General features: G+C 40.2%; 1 protein-coding gene across 3 annotated transcripts in view; it reads left to right on the top strand.

The window, feature by feature from the left end:
• The first annotated feature begins 2,968 nt into the window (after window positions 1-2,968).
• NCAM2 (neural cell adhesion molecule 2) overlaps window positions 2,969-20,603 on the top strand; it is a 203,774-nt gene continuing 186,139 nt past the window's right edge. For all 3 annotated transcript variants that reach the window (XM_081907812.1, XM_081907814.1, XM_081907813.1), the window contains exon 1: window positions 2,969-3,274. In XM_081907812.1, coding sequence (XP_081763938.1) covers window positions 3,223-3,274 — 52 coding nt within the window. In that variant the 5' untranslated portion in view covers window positions 2,969-3,222. The remainder of the gene's footprint in view (window positions 3,275-20,603) is intronic.

Here is a 20,603-nt window from a genome sequence, read left to right as displayed (position 1 = left end):
TGAACAAGTAATGTACATTTTTACATATAGTGAAAATTGTAGCTTCTTTGTTCCTTCCTTGGTCCTGCTGCCGCCATGTTAAGCCATTGTTTGGTTATGCAACAAATAGTCCATGCCACAGTCTCTACAGCCTTCTTATAATAACAACACTCAGAAGATTTTACTCTTCTTCTGCCAGGTATGCATAATCACTGCACCACTATTTCTATATTTGCCCCTTTATCATAAACCTTCTTTTAATTAGTACTTCTTTTTAAACTTCCTACATAATTCCCCCCCTTTCACCTTCTCCTCATCCTTTTCATCCCCTTGTCCCCATAGACTCCCCATGTAATTAAACTTCCATCCTAGCGCTCTTGCTATTCCACATGCCTTCATGAGATTGGCATTGTGTCTTCCTCTCTGTTTGATATAATTGTAAATCCACATGTTTCTTTCCATTCTGCCTGGTACCTAGGAAATAAGAGGTCCAAGCTGGAAATCGAGAGCAATGCCTAGCACAAAAGTTATTATATTTTCTTGGATATATTATTATTTTAATCTTCCTCCCTTCAAGCCTTAACTGTCATCATATAAACATGATTTTTTTTGTTCTTAGAGAATACAGATGGCACGCTGACAAGTGTGTAGACAGATGAACACTCAATCTCCCCCCCACACACATACACAATATGCTAGTAATTTCAGACTGCATTTTGTAAGCATAGATATATGTGTTGAGCTGCTACTGAAAATCTTTGAAAGTTAATTCATATCACTTTTACTTGAATTAAAGATTACTTGATTTAACTGTGGGAGAGCCTTGTCTGAGTAATAGGAGACATGTTTCACATGCAGAGAACCCCAGGTTCAACCCCCTTTAGGGCTGGGAGAGACACCTGTCTGAAACCCCAAAGAGCTGCTGCCACTGACAGCCAGTGTAAGCAGTATTGACGTAGAAGGACCAATGAGTCTGACTCAGTATAAGGCATATTTCTATGTTCCAAAGTGGCTCTGGAAGTCCAATAGCCTAACACAGCCTTTGTTATGTTTCACTGTTCCATGTTGGAATTTGACTGCATATTTCATGAGATCTGACAATTTGATGTATGATTTTCAGATTTCCCTAGTCTAAAAAGAACTCCATATATACCAAATTCAATCTTAGTAACTACAGTGGAGGGGTGCATTTCATACCCCTCTTTTAACGTAGTTCATAATAATGCTGTTATCAGAAATTTCTAGCAATTCAGATATGTGAATATAGCCAGAGTAGGCCCATGATTGACTTAATAACCACTTGTTTCAATGAGTCTACTTTAAGAATGACAGTTCCTGGATCAAACCCAGTGTGCAACCCAAATGACAGCTTTCTAGATAATATGAATAGAGAAGCAAGCACTTGGCTTACACAAAATTTTGAACATTTTCAGATGGTTTTTCGTGAGATTGATTACAAACTTCATGTTCCTGATTTTTAATTTTAGATATAAGCCAGCACTGGCCCAGAGATATGGAGTCAATTCAGCTCTAGCTGCACCTAGTCAATGGCCTCATAAGGGTATGAACATATTCATCCGCTTTAAATGGGTCAAACTGCTACATTGGGGTGCCCTAAGAAGACCAATGCAGGTGAACATTGGGAGCCAGATGTGCATCATTATTACAGTGTTGGAGACTGGAAAGATTCAGGTTCAGTCCCAACTCAGCATGAAGGGGAGAGATTTGGAGCAATCATTATCTCTCAATCTAGCACGGACTTTGCAGGGTTCTTGTGAAGATGCATTTGGGGAGAGAACTAGGTACGTTGCCTTGAGTGCATTGGAGAAATGACAGGGGTATAAATGCAGTAAGTAACAATCCAGATGTCAATCTGCACCTGCACTGGTTGCATAGCTTCTTCTCCATGCAGACTTGCTGGTTTGGAGAGAGAATCTTTGTTTCTGGTGTATCGACCCACACTTAGCCATTCCTTGCCTTTCCAACCATGAATATTATTTCAGCGCCTTTTAAATCCCCATCACCCAAAGATGGTGTGGTTCTCTCTCTCTGCCCTTTCACCTGCTCTCCCGTTATGTCCTATATTCCCCATGGAAATTTCGCCTCAACTTTGGGCATTCCCGTTTTGGACGGCATAGCCTTAACCCATTCATCCCCACGCCGGTCTCAGGTGGCCTTCCAGATGCCCGAATTGTTTTCTCTTTTCTCCTTACAGCCATTTTGTTTTCCTCCTCATTAAAAAAGCAAGAGAAAAAGAAAAGAAAACCGCCCTCCGCTCGCAGATACAGACATGTCTTGACAGACAGCCACTCCCCGCGTTGTTCTGGAGCCTCACCCACCGCAGCCCACCCCGCTTGCAGCCCCTAGCAGGCAGATTGTGTCACTGTAGAAACCTTTCTGACCACAGACTCCTCCAGCAGCAGCAGCCTTCCCTTCCCGACTCGTCTCCCTCCTTCCCCGCACCTCGCTGCAACCTGTCGCACTGCACAGGCATGTGAGCCCACGCAGCCCCTCCAAATCTGCATATCCGTCGCCTTTCAGCTCCTGCAAACTTTTTTTTTTTTCTTCCCCTCTCTCTTTCCTGTTCTGCCTGGCCTCGCCACATGCCTTTTGCCCTTTCGCGCCTCCCCACAGCTCCGGGGGCAGCTCCCTTTCCTCTTCTCCTCGAAAAGCTGCTCGCAGCCCGCCAGCAGAGCCCTTTCCCCCTCGGCGGCATTCCGCCAGGGCGGGAAAGGCGCGGAATGTTGTAAGAAGCAGCGCCTGAGCGCCCGAAAGGCGCGGAAGAATCTCTCTCTCTTTCCCCTTCCTCGCTCTTTACCGCTCGTCGAGCTGGACCGGCTCCCGTTTGCGTGTGTGTGCGTTTTAAATCAAGCCGTGCGTGTGTGCCGGCGGAGGGATACTTCCCATTCCTTCCCCCGTGTGTGTGTGTAACGGCTCCTCCTCTGCTGCTACCGCCGCCGCCTCCTTGATATAGCGAGGCGCAGAGAGGCGCTTGCAGTCACTCGGCGAACGGCGCTCGTGAGGAGGCTTCGGGGCTGGAGTTTGCTCTCGCGGCGCGCGTCTATGTGCGAGCGGGCGCGCGGCGGGCGCGCGCCTTTGACTGAAGGGGTGAGGAGACTTGAGCGCGAGGAGAGCGACGCAGTAGCAGCAGAGGCGGCGGCAAAGTAGGAGCGAGACTGCTGGCTTCGCCTCCGCTCGGCGCCTCTTAACTTGGGAACTGTCCACCAACGGGAGCTCCTGAAAATGAACCGCCTGACTCTTTACCTGCTCGGATTGTTCCTCAGTAGCGGGCAAGGTAGGAGAACGATTCCCCCTCGCTTCCCTTCCTTCCCTTGTTCCATGAGCCCCTCAATCTTCCTCCATCTCTTCGTGATGCTTATAATGCAATTAAAATAACGCGCGCCCCCTCCTCACACTCCTATCGCCACTAGCAGCAGCAACCTGACACTTGAAATATCATTTTGCCTTTTGCATTGGTCAGCTTCTTAAATCGAGGAAGATCTCCCCGTTGATAGATACGTCTGTGACATACGATGGAGAACGAGTATGCTAACTGCAGTTTTCTTGGGGGCTAATCTTTCTCTGATCATTCGGAACAATGATTGTCCTTGTTTCTTCACAGCTGATTTTGATTTTTTTTCCTTCCCCTCCCCTCTCCTGGTACTGCAGTAAAAGGAATGGGATTGAATGTAAAGCCTTCCTTCACATACTAATTAAACTGGATTTACCCAATTTGAATGAATTTGAAAGGGGTTGGGAGTCCTTGCCAGTGAGGAAATCTGGAGGTTCCCCCCACCCCCACAAGAGGAAAAAAATTGTCTCCTTGTGGTTCTGTAAGGAGAGCTTTCCTGGATTAAATTTGCCAACAGCAGACACTGGGTGCTGTGTTGTGTATGGCACATCTGTGTAGGTATGCATGCAGCCGTTCTGATACAAGGTGGTGCATGGCATGTATACATCCTTAGAACTGAATGGCAGTTGCATTGCAATAAGAAGGCAAAGGCAGAAGCTGCACCTCGGCGCTTTTGGTTTTCGGATATATGTTTGTGTGTTTAAACGTACATTTTAGCAGTGCTTCGCTTGAAACAGAGGCTGGTCTGTGCCTGTTGTGTGCTTCTTACTCCTAGGTTACTTCAGGATTCCACTACTTTTGGACAGGCAGAAGGAACATTGCACTGTATGAATGGGACGCACTAACAGAACCCCTTTGTGCAAATTAATTGCAGCGTTTCAAACTGTTTAGACAAGTTTTTGGCATGACTTAAAGAGTCAGTTAAATTGCTGGAGGAGCTTGTTTTGCCCTCCCTGGGAAAGGATTTATAGGTATTACGGCAACTAGCTACATGGAAGTTCATATATATTTTTGTGTGTGTATGCATGCTGGGGAAAAGCTGGACAGATGCATGCCATAGACTTTATTTATAAAGCATATCTAAGAAAGGGGGGGGGGTGGAATTTCACCAACTGGGATTACTTCTGGACTTGCATTTTCTAGGTTGCTCTTTTTACTGAATTATTCTGTCCAGCAGGGGGTGATAGAGTTCTACTGAAATGGCTAAGTTTGTTAATTTCACTCTATGTCAAAGCAAGGCTTTTACACAGGCAGAAAGAGAGTGAGTCTGTCTTCTATCATTCTTCAAGCACAGCTTGACATTTTGGATGTGACTTCTTCAATTCTCTGTTCTCATCTCTCCCCCCCCCTCAGCTGAGCACAGGCAGTGATATGCAAATTAGCTGCACAAGCCATTTTCCTGCCCTGCTTCCCTTCCATCAAACACGTTTAGAATTAAGACCTGCAGCATCTTCTTTTTTTAAGCAACATCAACAATGCAGGTTTATAAAATGCCTAAGAGCAAACTGTTGCACATTTTCAAACCAATGATAATTAGGGATACTGAGGACTGTATCTCACATAATTATTTTATATCTCATGTCCTTAGGAATGTAAGTCCCTGGATGCTATTACCTTAAGTGAAAATGCTGTTTTCTTTTCTTTCTTTTTTGCTATCTCTGGGTAGACTTTGGATCAATTGTATTTAGTAATTTAGTACTGCCCTGAGGATATTCAGCAGAACAACAGTTAGAGCTAAGAGAAGAGGCAATGGAAGACAGTAGCCTAAGCATTCACATCTGCTTAGCGGGGTAGTTTGTGGAGCATGGTGTTGCTAAGGTACAAGAAATAGATGGGTGCAAATTTGCAAATTCATATTGTTCTTCAGCTGGGAAGATTCCATGTCCTAAAAATGACTTAACTGCAAACAGGATATTTATTGATCAATTTCGCACTCTGCTATAACTCTGAAGAATACCACATCCAAGGCTAGACCTTATTGATTCATCAGTAGAACTAGACCATATGCCTTCAAGATCAGTTCTTTGGGTCAGATTGCTTTTGATAAAATTTGCATTGAAGAGAGATTGTATTTTAATCATTTCTGAAGGTTTTTTCAGCATGCAGTGTGCTTTATAGTTGGTCATCCATACAGTAATTCTGTGAAATAGTGGCTTGTCCAGAACCACTGGGTTTCATAGTCAATTACAAACCATGTTTCATGGATTTTTTAGGGTACAAATACAACATGTTATTTTCATCCACCACATTCCTCGTATGTTTGTATGTGCATCTTTGTCAGAGTACTCTATCTCACTGAAACCCACATACGAATTGCTACAATTGTTGTGGATGGAATTAAATAAAGGGCTAAATAAAATTGCCTAAACAAACGGCAAGAATTAAGAAGAAAAACTTGGTTCATTAACAAGAAACACATACATCTTGTTGGGTGGGGACCTTGGAAAAAAATTGGGAGGATGCAATTTGGAACAATTCTGTCGGTTAAAATGTCAGAATTATTTGGGCATCCTATTAACTTCTTAACTGTGTACTCATCTAGAATCTTAGAATGCATGTTATCTCTCAATAACTGAAAGAAGTGGGAGAGCATATGGGAGGCACAAATAAAATAGACAGTAATCACTGGGGTCATTTGTTTTAGATATACAAACCCCCAAGGTTCAGGTTTTATGTTGGTAATATAGTTGATGTGGATTTTATGAAGCATGGTTGAAGCTTGTTTCTTTGGAAAGCATTGTGTTGTTAGGTTGGTGAAGGAAGAATGCATTTCTTTTTAAGCAATCGCAGTATGTTTGAGCTGAAGCAACTGCTTGCTCAGAATAGCAGAAGTAAAAAATTGCCAAGCCTGAGTGCTAATCAATGTCATAATTAAATAAGAAGGCCCAAATCAACACATTTAATTGTACTGATAATGTGATATGCACTCCAAAAACAGGTTTTGAAGAGTATGTTGTCTTTTTTAAAAAGTAATATCTGAAAAGTGTCTAGATGAGTATTTCCCAACCTTGGGTCTCCAGCTGTTTTTGCACTACAACTCCCAACATCCCTAGCTAGCAAGACCAATGGTCGGATCATGATGGGAATTGTAGTCCAAAAACAGCTGGAGACCCAAGGTTGGGAAACATTGGTCTTGAGAATTTAAACCCTTGTAGGCCCACATTTAACTAGAAGATGCAAAAAATGTTGGCTTGCAACAGTTGTCTCTATAAAATATGTGTAAAAGGTCGATTCACAGAAAATAGATTAAGCCCATTTTGTTACTATAAGGAGTTCTGATTTATAGAGGATGATGGGATGCCAGGTTAAGATTTCATAGAGGTTAATATTAATGCTTATTTGGGATCTCAAAAACTGCTTAGCTTTATGATGGAATAGGACATTGTTTCTGTACAATGGTGAATTGAAACAAGTACAGTACATTCTGATCTTTTTGTTATGCTCAATATGATCTGAGAAAGATTTTGCTGAAGGCCTGGATGTAAATGTACATATGAATAAATAATATGGCTCTTACCTGACACTCCCATCTCTCCTTCTGAAATACAACACTTGTCTGTAGGAAGTTCACTATCACTTCTTAAAAAGGGACTGGACAAGTGTCAGCTTGCAATATTAAGGTAATATTAGACTACTGCAGAAAATCACTTTGATTTTCCCTCCTCTTTGATTGAACTACAAAAAAGTCTTGCCTGGAAAGAGCAGTGTTGCTAACATTAGCAGTTACCTAAAGCACCCCTGGCATCAAACAAGGGTAGCTATTCCTGCTACTTTTGCCCTGATGAGCAACTGATTGGCAAAACACAGAGTTACATTCTGATGACATGTCAGGGCTTTTATTCTTCCTCACTACATCCTTCAAAATAAACAGCATAGCACAGGCGAGTGATCTCCTACAATCCTTCCTGAAAAGAGAATTGGGCTGATGCTGAAAGGTAATTATAGAGGATGTTAATGTGCCAAGAGTGCTCTGTTGGCTGAAAATAAGAACATCATGACCTTAAAACAAAAGAAAACCAAGAAAGTTTGTTTACTTTGTGAGAGAGAAGCTTTAAAATTGGTTGGATAAAGTTGCATTTTAAAAATTGAACCATGTTGCTGGCATTTTGCTTCCCCCCCCCCCAAAAAAAAAAGTCAGAAAGGACTTTCTTTTACTAACTTAAACAATATCATGCTGGATGTTGAATGGGATTCAATTGGCTTTAATCCATATACATCTACTTAAAAGGATTATTTGTAAGACTAAAAGAGATGGTAGTGTATTAATTCTGTTTGGGATTCTTCTGATGGGAATCTGCATGGAGTTCATAGGCCTTTCTTAGTGAATGGGTAAGGCCACTGTGTATGAAAACAACTCTCGCATCATATTAAAGCCATATTTTCATATTTCATTTCATTTATTTATTTCTTTTATTCATTATGTATCATGTTCTCTGGGTTGGTCTCAACACAAATAAATACCAAAAAGAATCAGTAGCATACCTTGGTCAGTGTTCAGCTTTAGATAAATCTCACAGATGGTACACTTGATGCAGCACTCCATTTTCTTGTATATGTACTTGCATGTAGAAAGCATTTGCGTGAGAATTGTTGTTGGCTACATTTACAGTATAGTGCACACTTGGCCAAATGCCTCTGCCTCTCTGATTGGTCAGAATTTCTTGTGTGAAATATTCTATTTAGTAGTATTTCCCTCTCTCTAAAGTAGGCCTACTCTGGACCAGCTCAGTTGTTACATCTGAATCCTTAGATATGTGTACATGGCAGATCTGGGAACAGGAATTTTCTTACTACCATTTTGCAAACACACTCACTTCCATTAACACACTGCCTTGAACTATCAACCGTTGCTGCCACAGTAAATTGCAAGGATTTAGATATTGCAGTGAAAAAGGGAGATTTGAAAGATCCAAATTTAGGCCTATCTACCTCTCGTGTTGGCCTGTCAGTATCAGCTATTTTAGATATAATAATGTGGCGACAACCAAATGCAATATGCTTTCGACATAAACTAGGTATTGAATTTGTAGGCTTTTAAATGGCAGTAGAATTTAGTTTATCTACAGATTTACAAGAAAATACACTCTGGCTGGTTTTTTTTTTAAGATTTCAACTTTTCATGCTTTTCAGCAAATCAGATTCGGAGTCTAAATTTAGTGGTATTTGCTCAATAGCTTTAAATAACTGTTCTTCTCATTTTATCTATTTATCTCTTCCTTTCTGTGACACACACACAATGAAATCAATGGGAGTATTTGTCTGAACAGGATGACTTCAGCAAAAGTATATTTCTGGAAGTTTAATAATTGCTTTCTACCATCCTCTGATGTTTGGAAATACTTGGAATTCAGATGTTTGTGGCAGAGTCTCTGGGCCTGAACATGAGGGCTGTAAATTCTGAATTATATGTGCAATGCATCATGTGCTCTAATAACCAGGTCCTTTACCTTAATGGGTGGGGGGAGTTTTGTTAGATCACATCACATATAAACCAATCCATTCCTTCCATTCTATAAATAAATTAGAAAAAAGAAAAGCACTTTAATATGACCTCAGCTAAGCAGTATTAAGATTACCCACTCGATACCCACAGCTGTGCATCATTTTTGAAATGTGTAACTTATTCAAATAATATATTTTCCTCTCAGAAAAGTGCCACATAAGTGGTTAAATCCAGACTTTGTTGTGCTTTGAGTAGATCCACTGAAATAATAAGTCCTATTATTTTAACCGGTCTCCTCTAAAGCATGACTTTGGATCAAAGCCAATAACTGGTTAATAATAATAATAATAATAATAATAATAATAATAATAATACAGCGGCAACTGATAAGGCCTTCAAAAGGTCCCAGAATTCAACAATGACGTCTGCACTTTTGTCAGCATCCTACAGTACGTTGGGGAGTGATATATGTGATGAACTGGAGGAAGCAGATGGATGATTCACTTCTTGTACATTGCATATGTACTCCACTTTCAGTTGTCAAGATGGCAGCCAGAGCTGTGGTTTATCTAGGCTCTGCAGCTTGTTTTTATTTAATTTTTTGCTTTTTTAATGTAGTGTTTATGTTTTTAAATGCTGTCACCACCCCAGTACTTTATTCAGTGATTCTAAGGTGTGCTCAAGCATTTTTATAGTTTTTGTACTTCAAGGCTTCATGCATTTTAGGTTTTACTCTAATCTATCATGGTTGCTATATGGTTGCTATATCAGCATGGGAGTTGTCATCAGAGCTCTCTGCATCTGGAGTGCAACTGAACGAGTCTCCCATAACAAGTGGTAGGATTCTGAAAACTGCCTTCATTATTGTCACCATAGTTTTGTAAGTACATTGAACTCCATCACTCCTTGAGGTATTTTAGTTAATTATCAGATGAGGAAAAACTCTTTCCCCCAAACGCTGGTTATCCTGGCTGACAACTCAGGATTATATAACATATAAGAACAACTATATGATGTTGAAATGCACACTACAGGGGCACTTGTAATAGAATGGCATTCCAATAAGCTATATAAAAATAATAATATTCTTCCAAGAAAGTACCCCATATCTATCCTTACTTGTTCACATGAGTTGAGGTGGTGGTTGACTAAATGTAGCCTGAATTTCTTTGCAGTTGATGGAGGTGAAGGAGTGCTATGGGGTTCAACTTGGTGAGAATAGATACTTTCCATCTGGTTGCCATAAGAAAAGGGATATTGTACACTTTATAAGGAAATGTTGTCTGTATTCAGATCTGAGGAGCTCTAATGGTACACATTTTTAATTGGCCATACAATTACTTTATGTCACACAGAACTACCAAATTTGTTAAAGAGGCCATGAAGATGCAAAAACCATTGATAGGCTCTGGAGACTATTTGCAAGGGAAAGTTTCTATTCAATTTATTATGACAATGAACTGTGTAGGCATGTGTTTTGTTCCTTTATTGAACTTGGGCTATGTAGTGTAACTGCTTGGGACGTGATACTTATATGTTGTAACGTTTTTCCCAATTAGTCCCTTGCCAGGCACAACTACAAATTAAATTTGTACAGTGCTTCTTTTGTTCTAAATAGTATATTGAGTCGTTTGTCACAATCCTCATTATATCTTCTCCACTGTTGATCATGCAAGTGTTTGAAAAACTTTTACTCCTTTATTCAAGAGCATGGAATCAACTTCAGTGAAATACTAACAGTGTATTTAGTCTTGCTACATTCAGACTGTACCACGTAGTGTCCCTTTCTCTCAGTGTTCCTCCAGCTTTAATTCCATATACCTCTTCATTGCTGTTGTCTGAAGACAAATCTCTTTGAAGAGCTCTAAACAAAATGTTACACAATTCAATCAGAGTAATATGTATCTTATCGCAAGGGAAATAGCAAGGGAAATAACAAGTTTGCATAACTAGTAAAAACAAATATTTCTTATAAATAATTCTGCACAACTGGTAGCTATCTTTATGCAAACATTCTCCCCTTCAATTAATGATTTTGTAGCAAGGGAAAAGGGATACGGGTGGCACTGTGGGTAAAACCTCAGTGCCTAGGACTCGCTGATCGCATGGTCGGCGGTTCGAATCCCCGCGGCGGGGTGCGCTCCTGTCATTCGGTCCCAGCACCTGCCCACCTAGCAGTTCGAAAGCACCCTCGGGTGCAAGTAGATAAATAGGGACCGCTTACCAGTGGGAAGGTAAACGGCATTTCCATGTGCTGCGCTGGCTCACCAGATGCAGCTTGTCACGCGGGCCACATGACCTGGAAGTGTCTGCGGACAGCGCTGGCTCCCGGCCTCTAGAGTGAGATGAGCACACAACCCTAGAGTCTGTCAAGACTGGCCCGTACGGGCAGGGGTACCTTTACCTTTTTAGCAAGGGAAAGTAATCAATTTTGCAATGGAAAAAATGCTTTGATTTTGAAAACTTGCACTGTTGGTTATTTTTACATTTGTAAAAACAAGACAGATGCACATACCTATAGCCTCTTGTTTTAAATATAAACAATTTCTGAATTCCCATCCCCATGTGCTATGGGATATGGGCCAGGTTCCCAACATAAATGAATATATTGTTACAGATATGAGGTAACAGAGTTTAGGGGTGCAATAGCACTCATAATTGCTAGAGTTAGTGAATGTTAGAAAATAATATATGGTAGAATTTAGATAATATTTGGAGTAATGAAGGGAAGATGCAAGGCAAATAAAAAATATAGGCTGAACCAGTTTTCCTGTTCAGGAGATCGCTGATAGTGTCACTATTAAGAAGAGAAGGAAAAACTAAGTACCAGAAGAACAATTGACCATGCAGATGCTGTCTTCCCCACCAGCTGTGTGTTAGTTAGCTGAAGACAATAGCAGAGTTCAGATGGGGAGGTTGTCTGGGTAATAAGGGTATGTAGTGTTCTTTTGAAATTTAGAGGTTAGGAAAGAAGAGAGAGGACTTAATGAGCTGCTGTGAAGGCCAGAACCATCTTGGCATGATGGGACAGAGGCACAAAGATGGTGTTCAGGATGCCTTGGATTTCAATGCTGCTCTGTTGTAGGAAACAAGCCCTTTGTGAGATGTAATGCTCTGAACTATCTCCAAAGTACACCCAGGTGTAAATACAGTATGTATACAATAAGCCATGTTTATTAAGGATACTAGTTTCCTCTGTGTTGCCCATGGAAACACATCCCAGGTTAGCTCCTTGAACTCCTGGATTCATGCTACTGTTTGGCAGAGATTAGGGGTGGCGCGCAACCTCTGTAGCAATATAAACTTTTTAAAACAACCTTACAAAACACACTTCAGGGCACTGATTGATCATTATCAGTAAAGGCAAATATGACTTGGGCTGTACATATGTCAGAGCTCATCTTTGTTTCTCAAACCCACTGTACCCTACAACTTGATCTTGTGGTTGTTTTTCTTGAACAGATGATGTACGTAGAGACATGCCATTCTGTAATATAATTATGGGCATAGTCCTAGGGAAATGGGATAGCTCTGTTCACCTTTGCAATGACAGCCTGTTTACCCCAAATAATGACGATTGCCACTCACACAGCTTGATACTATTTTTGTGGGTGCAAAACAGGAACCTGGAGGAAGTACTTTGCATGCTGATTCAAGTTATGCTGAAATCCGTCCTCCAGTTTCTCAAAGGTTTTCAATTTTTCTACCTCATTCTTGAGGTGCATTCAGATCTGAAAGCTTACTTTATTACTCTGAGATGACCATGGGTAATGTGTGTGCATTTTAATTTCCATTAAATATTTCTCTAGCCCTCTACAGATTCTCTGCTTGTGATTCCTGATCTGGATAAGGTCCATGGAAAGGAGCTTTAATCGAAGAATAGAAAGCCAGGAGATGTACAAAGCACACGAGACTGGTTCAGTTGTTGACATTATTTTTAAGGGGAAATCTTGCAGGTTTTTTCTTTTCTTTTTTAAATCCGACCACTTAAAAATGAACAGCTGTTGTATGCCCCAGAGCACCCCACCCCCAACTTCCTATGCTTTTAGAAGAGTTCAGCTGAAGAGGTCATGGGGTTTTCAGGATGCTCACAAAAGCCCTTGGCTGCTTGGAAAATAAGCACAGCAAAACTCTGCACCTCACCTGTGAGAACTTCTCCATTTCGATAATTTTATTATGCATATTCTTTTCTCTTTAATTGATGGAGATTGACTGGGAGGGGGGAATTCAAGAGACATTTTAGCATGGCACTAATGCTGATACTAAGCTGTATGCTATGCAGGGCTCTGGTGCTGACATCAGGCCCTTGTTCTAACATGAAGAAACAAGTTGTGCCTTTGGAGCTACACTAGGGTCCTCATGCCTGTTCCTGAGTGCAGCTGCATAGAATCTGGGCTTTAATAATGAACAAGAGCATCATTCTTATGTTACCATTTGTGTACCAAATTTAAAATCAATGGCAAGCAGTAGCTGCTTCAGATATATGATGCTCTCTGCTAGGAAATCTCACTGGAGCTCTAGCATGGTCGTATTACATTTAATTATTGGATATATTTTATTGACAATAAGGTGCTTGGGAATTACGTTCATCAACCTAGAACCCTCCTGCTCATATCTGCACTATAGATTAAAATCTTTTTTTATTGGGGAATGCTGTAGTGAAGCAGGGGGAAGTATGGACATCTAACAGAATTCTAGCACTTCACAAAATTTACATTGCCAGTATTTTGTCAGGGGAGCCATGTTAGTTAAAGTAGTATAAGACCAATAAATAACTAGGTAAGTATTCTTTTTAAATAATCAGAGCAGGATTCAATGGCCTTTTTGCATACTGCAGAAGAATAATGACAAGTAAGCACATGATCATAAACCTACACTTTTTTGACATGTGAAGTTATCATTTTTCTAAGAAATCTTTAACAACAACTGTATTATCAGACCAGCTATGAATAAACTTTCCATTACATTTGAAGTCTAGGGAGTTTTATTTTCTCTTTGGTTGATCTTATGTAGATACTGATAACAGTTTGACAACTAAGATAATAATGAATGATTAAGATCTAAGGGAGTCAAGAGATTAAAATAAAACTCTTTGCAGCATAAATGGGATTGCCATCTAAAATTGGATTGAGTCTTTAATTTCACCCACTTCAGGCAATACCTAAGTTTATTTCCATGCCAATCTGAATTCATTTCCTAGGTAAATACCACACACCCATGATCTCCCCACACCCGAATATCCTTCTCGGATATTTCATCCTGCTTATCTCACTGTTGTTGCTGGAGAAAAGGAAGAGAGGGATGAATATTCACACTATTTCTGGTAGATGAGTAGGCACTTGGGTATAGTCAAATTCTACACCAACTTTTAGAATGAGAGTATAAATTATCTTGATGGCATTATAATAATGGAACACTGAAAAATCCAGACACCTTTTTTTTTTTACCACCACTCCTGCAGCAGCTGTATTGTGGATGTGAATCTTCTAGCATTGTTTGGCCATGTTACTCTGTTGCTCTGGAATGTTCAGTTCAAGAAGCTAAACAATTTGAAGTACATATTGAGTGAAGGAAGGGTAACTTATTAGTTTGCTTGGGATGAAAACTTCACAGTGTACACTAGGAGGTGGTCCTGGTATTCACTGAAGCTTCAGGACAGGGTACCTAGTAAATTCAATGAAGCCAAAGGCAACAAACAGAGAAATATGAATTTGAAGAAAGAGTAGCTGGAGAATGCAAGTAGGGGCAGCCATGGGTTGGCTTTGAATAAATTTTGCAGGAGAGAGGAGTGATCAGGAAGCTGGCTAAGAGGCCTGGGATTGCATCCTTGGATAAAGAAAAACATAATGAACTGATCAGAAAAAAGTTCTCTGCCCCCCCCTCAAGCCACCCATGTACCTTGGTAATACTTTTTGGACAGCCAGAGCATCTGCTGAACATTGTGGGGGGAAATACAGGGACTCCTAAGGAAGGGGGGAATTGCCTTGATCCTAGAATAATATCAGGATGTTTATGGAAAAAAGGTTTCAGAAGAGTCCTATGATCCCCAGAGAAGCTACAGGAGATGGTAAGCTTTCCTTCCTTGAATTTCCTTATCTCAAGATTCAAGCCATAGTGACCAAACAAAGTGGGACAAAGTAGGTTGTGGGTTAAAAGCAGAAACCAAGGCAACATCAGGCACTGGAGCAGGCACATAGTTGAATAAAACAGAAACCAACAAAAGGAACTTACTCAAAACAAGAGATCGTGTGAATAGCAGTGATTGGTTAGCAGCATCTCTGCAGATGTTGTTTGATTACAACTCCCATCGTCCCTGATCATTGGCCATGCTGACAGGGGTTGATGAGAGTTGGCGTCCAGCAATAGCTGGAGGGCCACAGGTTCACCACCCCGAGTCAGGAGTCTAAAAGAGCTTCTACTGTCACTAATATATTGTGACCAGACAACCCTTAGGAAGCAACCTGTGACAAGAAGCAGTAGCTAATGTTGGTGGGCAGTGGTAGTTACATCATTTTAGACTGTGTTTTTACTCATCCTATGGGGCCCTCTCTGTAAATGGCAATGTGTGTTAACTTTACTATTGTGGCATCTGTCTGCCTCAAGAGTGCACTTCCAGAGCTGAAGTCAAACCACAGTGCCTCCTGTGGCTGCAGAGACCAGTAACTCATAACTGCTGCTTCCTGTGTTGTTTTTGCTGAGTTGGCATCAGGAAAGTAATCACTCTGGGATGCAAGCCTGGGCAATGTGTATGGAAGTTGTGGGCTGCTCAGATAACAAGACCTCCTCTTGACCTCACTGATGTGGCCCAAAGGAAAGCAGAGCAATGTATTTGGCATCAGCTTGGCTGCAGGAGTTGCCAGACGGAGATGTACAAGGTGCCATCTAACTACCTTAGGAGCTTCATTCCAGATTTGTGTAGGATTTACTCCTTAGCCTTTTGTTCTCCTGAATGTCCCATAAGAGGTGGGTATTACTTTACTATTTTGCAGTGTTTAGAGACTCTTTGCATTCTGAACCTTTGCCCCCAAAGTCCTGCTCTGACAGTACCACGGCTTCTGCAACTGTATGCCTCATTTTGATTTGAATGAAACATTTAACTCTTTGGCTACAGGCTTCTAGTTATTGTTGTTTGTATTAAATTATAATAATAGTGGTCCTAATCTCTGAATATGTGAGATAAGACCAGAACAGGTCTGTAAGTACTAAAAACAGGTGTGCTGTTCTTATTTATGGAAATAACTGTTATTCACAATCTGTGATTCACACTCTGAATGTATTGATTCCAAGGATATAGCATTTTAGATAACAGGGAACTTATACATATCATGTGAGTTTGGTGGCTTAGTTTCTGGTTTTATATTACAACTTCAAACTGTTTCAGAATGTTCAATATTCAAATCATGTTGCTAGTCATTGAAGCATTGGGGCTGGGTGATTGGATATTAAATGGCTTTGTGCCATTTATGGCAGTTCTGGGCTCTGATTCCAACAACTGCTAAGCGCTTGGATGGGTCTTCCCATAGATTTGCATTTGATTTCTGTAGCTATTTTTGCTCATAAATTCTGTGTACTTACAGGGTTATGATGTAATGCTTTTCCTTTTTAAAAAAAGACTGATACTTTTACAGGAGTATTTATTTTAAGATGTGTCAGTACAGTCCAATTTTAACATATCTAGCTCTATCCTGACTAGGTTACTGCTTTAAAAAATGGAATCTTTCTGAATATATCAAATATTTTATTTGATATGATTGAAATTAATTGTAGATTTAGTTTTTTTACTCCTGCTTTTTGGCATATATGCACATTTTTTATTTTAATCACATATTATCGTGTTCCAGTGTTGCTTGAACCATGCCTTTACATTGATAATTATATGTGACTATGAGAAAGAGGCATGGATTTGATAAATAAATCTGAGCTGAATTCTGAATTCAATTAATGAACATGGTGGTTTTTAAGAATTTGTGTATAGAAAAGCATTAATATAATGTATGCCTACCTATTACTAAACATGTGGGTCAGTATCAGTTGGCCTTTATTTAAAATCAGCATTGTCTAGAGTGATGCACATAAGAATTCTAAGAGTTAATTACTCTTTCAGGACCCATTGGTCATAGCACTGGAACATCTGTGCTACATAACATTATGCAAACATGCTGATTCATGCAGCTACAGTATGTCTATTACTAATACAATTAGAAGCTGGAGAAGCTGATGCTGCATAATAAAGTTTGAAACTTAACGCGTAAATCTTTGATATGAAAATCAGTGGCACATGAAAGAAAGAAATTTAAGGGGAGTTCAAGGCAATGCAATTGACCCCAAGCTTCACAGGGAATATGAATTGTATTGTAAATGTCTGGATCTGAAATATGTTGTTTTCAGTAAACCTTCAAGTTGGATTTGTACTGTAGAAATTTCTTAAGTCCTAATGTGCTGTAGGTGTAGTTCCCCTAGAAGTGACTTTAATCTTTTTATATCATTCTTGCTTGTATATCTTTTATTTATACGCTTATTGTAATAGCAGCAGCAACAAAATATGGGCAGCTATGTTTGTCTATTACAGCACTAACCTATAACCGCCTATAACCATGCCCTCCATACCCTCACTGAGTGCTTTTCTTCATCAGGAATATGCTCTTCTGTGATAATGTCTCTTGCTTTTCTGCATGGAGAGTTGTGCATGAGTGTTACTTTGTAGAACCTCATACTTTCATGTGACTCATATAATGTAGCCTACTGTACAAAGCTAAGAGGCACATCCATTGCCTCTGACCGTTCCCACAATTGGCATGCCAGCAATGGATACCAACAAGGGAATGTGGCCTTTGGGTAATGCTTTTCCATTTGTACATATTAGAACATAGAAACTTCCCTCCTTTTAAACATGAGAGGAGTTGTCCATAAGACCACATGTGGAACTGTGGGTTCCTTGCAGTAGATCAGAAAGGATATCACAGAACTGGAAAAGCGGAAGAAAGGGGCAACCAAAATGATGAAGGAGTTGAAGCAAGTCCCAAATGAGGAAGCATTTCAAAATCTGGAGTGTTACAGTTTAGGTGATTAAGGCAGGGCATTGATAGATTGATAGATGGTGGGAAATCTCCTCCTCTTTTAATACTAGAACCTGGGCAGTTTTACAGCCAGCTGCACCTGGAGAAGCTGGGGATTGAAACTGGGACCTTCTGCTTGCACGACAGGTGCTATTTTACCTGAGGGCTAGATCTGTCAAAATCCAGTTCATTCCAACTCTGTATGAGTATGGTACTAACTCTATGCTGTCCTGGTTCTATACATATTTGTAAGGAAAAAACCTCTTTAAAAATTCATGCAAAAACATGAGGCAGGTAAAGGCCTTTACTATTTACATGGAGCCAGTCATGTTTTCCCCTGTACAATTCTGCTGAAGAGCAATGGGACATCATCACTCCCTGAGGGAACTGAGGCTTCAGATGGCTGGATTCTCTGCTTTCAAACATTTAAAGGAAAGAAATAGCTTTTAGAGGCAGTGCTGCAATCCTCATACTACCTTGTAACTGGATCCACAGAACTGTGAATTCGGAGTGGACTCACGGACTAATCCAGGTCAATTTATGCCTAGATCAAATCATGTCAGCCTGTCTGAACTTGGTGGATTCCTTCTCCATGCCTAATTATGGTCCCAACTTGGAAAAATTCATATTACCTCCAGTATTAGATGTAGAGTACCAATCATCATGGAACAAAAGCAAACAAATGGCTTCCCAAAGGAGTCTGGTTGGTAGCTCTAGCAAAGAGGACTAGCTAGACATTTGGTGCGATCCAGTTCTTCTAATGTTCTTATGGAAGGTGAGATATGTGCAATGGTGACATAGAACATTCCAGCTGTATTATTTGCAAAGAGGTGACATCTTTCATCATTATGAAAGAGACTGAAGTTGTTTTCCAGATGACTTGTTTAGTGAATACTCCTGTATGTGACGATGCCAGCTATTTACTGAGCGTTCATTCTGATTTGTTTTAATTGAAGTATAAACTGATCAGATCTGCTCATACTGGACTGACGTGTAGGTCAGAACTTACTTATTCACCAGTTTTCACACTTCCTAAAATTTGAATGCAGTTCTCAGCTCAAAAAACTTCCCAGAATATTTTTAGAAATGTGTGTTTTCAGATGAAATATTTTTTTAAAAATATGTCTTTAAATGTGGATATTCATCATTGCTTTTAGTGCATAGAAGTAGACTTATGTATGAAAACACAGGAGTGCAAAATGGAATGTAGAAAACTGAACTTCTCATCCCTTGTATCAAATAGTCACACTGAGTGCTTGCTTCTTTCAAAATATAACTGCAAAAGTTCACTGAAAAATTACAGGATGAGCCAAACACTGGAATTTTGGCATCCACACTCTGTATTTTATATCTGATTCTGAAATATTTTTTTATTAGGAAGGGGGCTTTTCCTAGCAGTCCATGAAATACACTGAAAAAAGGCCTTTCTAATTAGTAAAGTCTTTGTTTGTAAGGTTGCTGCTCTGCAGTGCTGACCAGAATGCTAAGTAGCTTTAATCCATATATCCCTTTTATCTGTGCAGGGTAGCTGCCAAATGTATGCCAGCCATTAACTTTAGAAGGTTTTTGTTATGAAAATACAACTACCTGATAGCCACCTAAGAAAAGGAACTCTTTCCCTAAAACACTACTGTTCTATATTTTTAGATTCCCAGGAATGATCAAATGGGGGTTAAGAAATGACAACCCCATTTTGGGGTCTACCTAGCCTAATTTAAGGAGATTCTTTTATTAGTTCTTGAAATTATAGCTGTTGGATCATTGAGTGTTAAAGATAAACTATAAAATAGTGGTAATTTTCAGGTGCTCTTTACAGAAAGTGCAGTGCATGATTATTCCAAGCTTTTTGATTTAAACCTTTCCCTTTCCCTCCTGTATGAAGGATAAAGCCCTTAGCTAGAGTGATTACAATAATGTTATCTGAGAGCATGAATAGGAGGAAAGTACTGTGTAATGGACATATTAAAATTATAATGGGCCTGGTAAAGTATCATCTCACACTCGGAAGCACATGAGCAGACTAACAATAAACTGTTGAGCAAAATATATGCACTTCCACTGCTGCCCCAGGGAAAAGGTTGTGGTGACTTTTCAGAACCCCCTCCCCCCAATAGCATTACCGTTATGTCAGTGTTTTGCTTTGTGTGTGGATACAGGACCTACCTACATGTTAGATTATTTGTATGGTTTGTTGCACTAACATTTGTGAATTTTAATCCTAGGCGATCCCCACTATTGCATGTAGGCAGGGGAGGTCTGACATTTTCTTCTTGAGCTACAGTGCTAATGGAAGCCACCACCAGACTATACCATTATTTAGTTTTAGAAAAAGTGTCCCTTTGGCAACATACAGACCTCCTCCACCCCATTGCTAGCAGTTGCATGGTGTGTTTTCTATGGTAGTGTTCCCATGGGCAATTTTATCCCTCCTGCAGCAGGAAGCAGAAAATTCCGGCATGCTTGCTGTGATCAGCTACATGCTTTTAAAATAGTGAAATAGAAGGCGTGGGGTGGGGACTTGCTACCTTGTTATTAAGTAAATTAAGCCAAAATATTTGCTCTTCTCTCAAAATGTTTGCAAGGTTTTTTGCTCCCCTGCTGCAGTTTTTGTGACTACTTTCCCCCCACCTATTTTATTGCCTATATTCTGCACACACACACACAAACCCAAATAAAAAGCTGGGCCAAAAATTCTGGTTCAGCTCCATTTCAAAATAGTGTAAAAGGGTTGTGAATCTTACACCTTGCACAGGATCAAGAATCTTTTGGCTCA

The sequence above is a fragment of the Podarcis melisellensis genome, assembly GCF_964234715.1.
Source record: "Podarcis melisellensis genome assembly, chromosome: 4".
Taxonomy (NCBI): Eukaryota; Metazoa; Chordata; class Lepidosauria; order Squamata; family Lacertidae; genus Podarcis; species Podarcis melisellensis.
The sequence above is the reverse complement of the archived record's forward strand: the minus strand, read 5'-3'. Positions and strand labels throughout refer to the sequence as shown.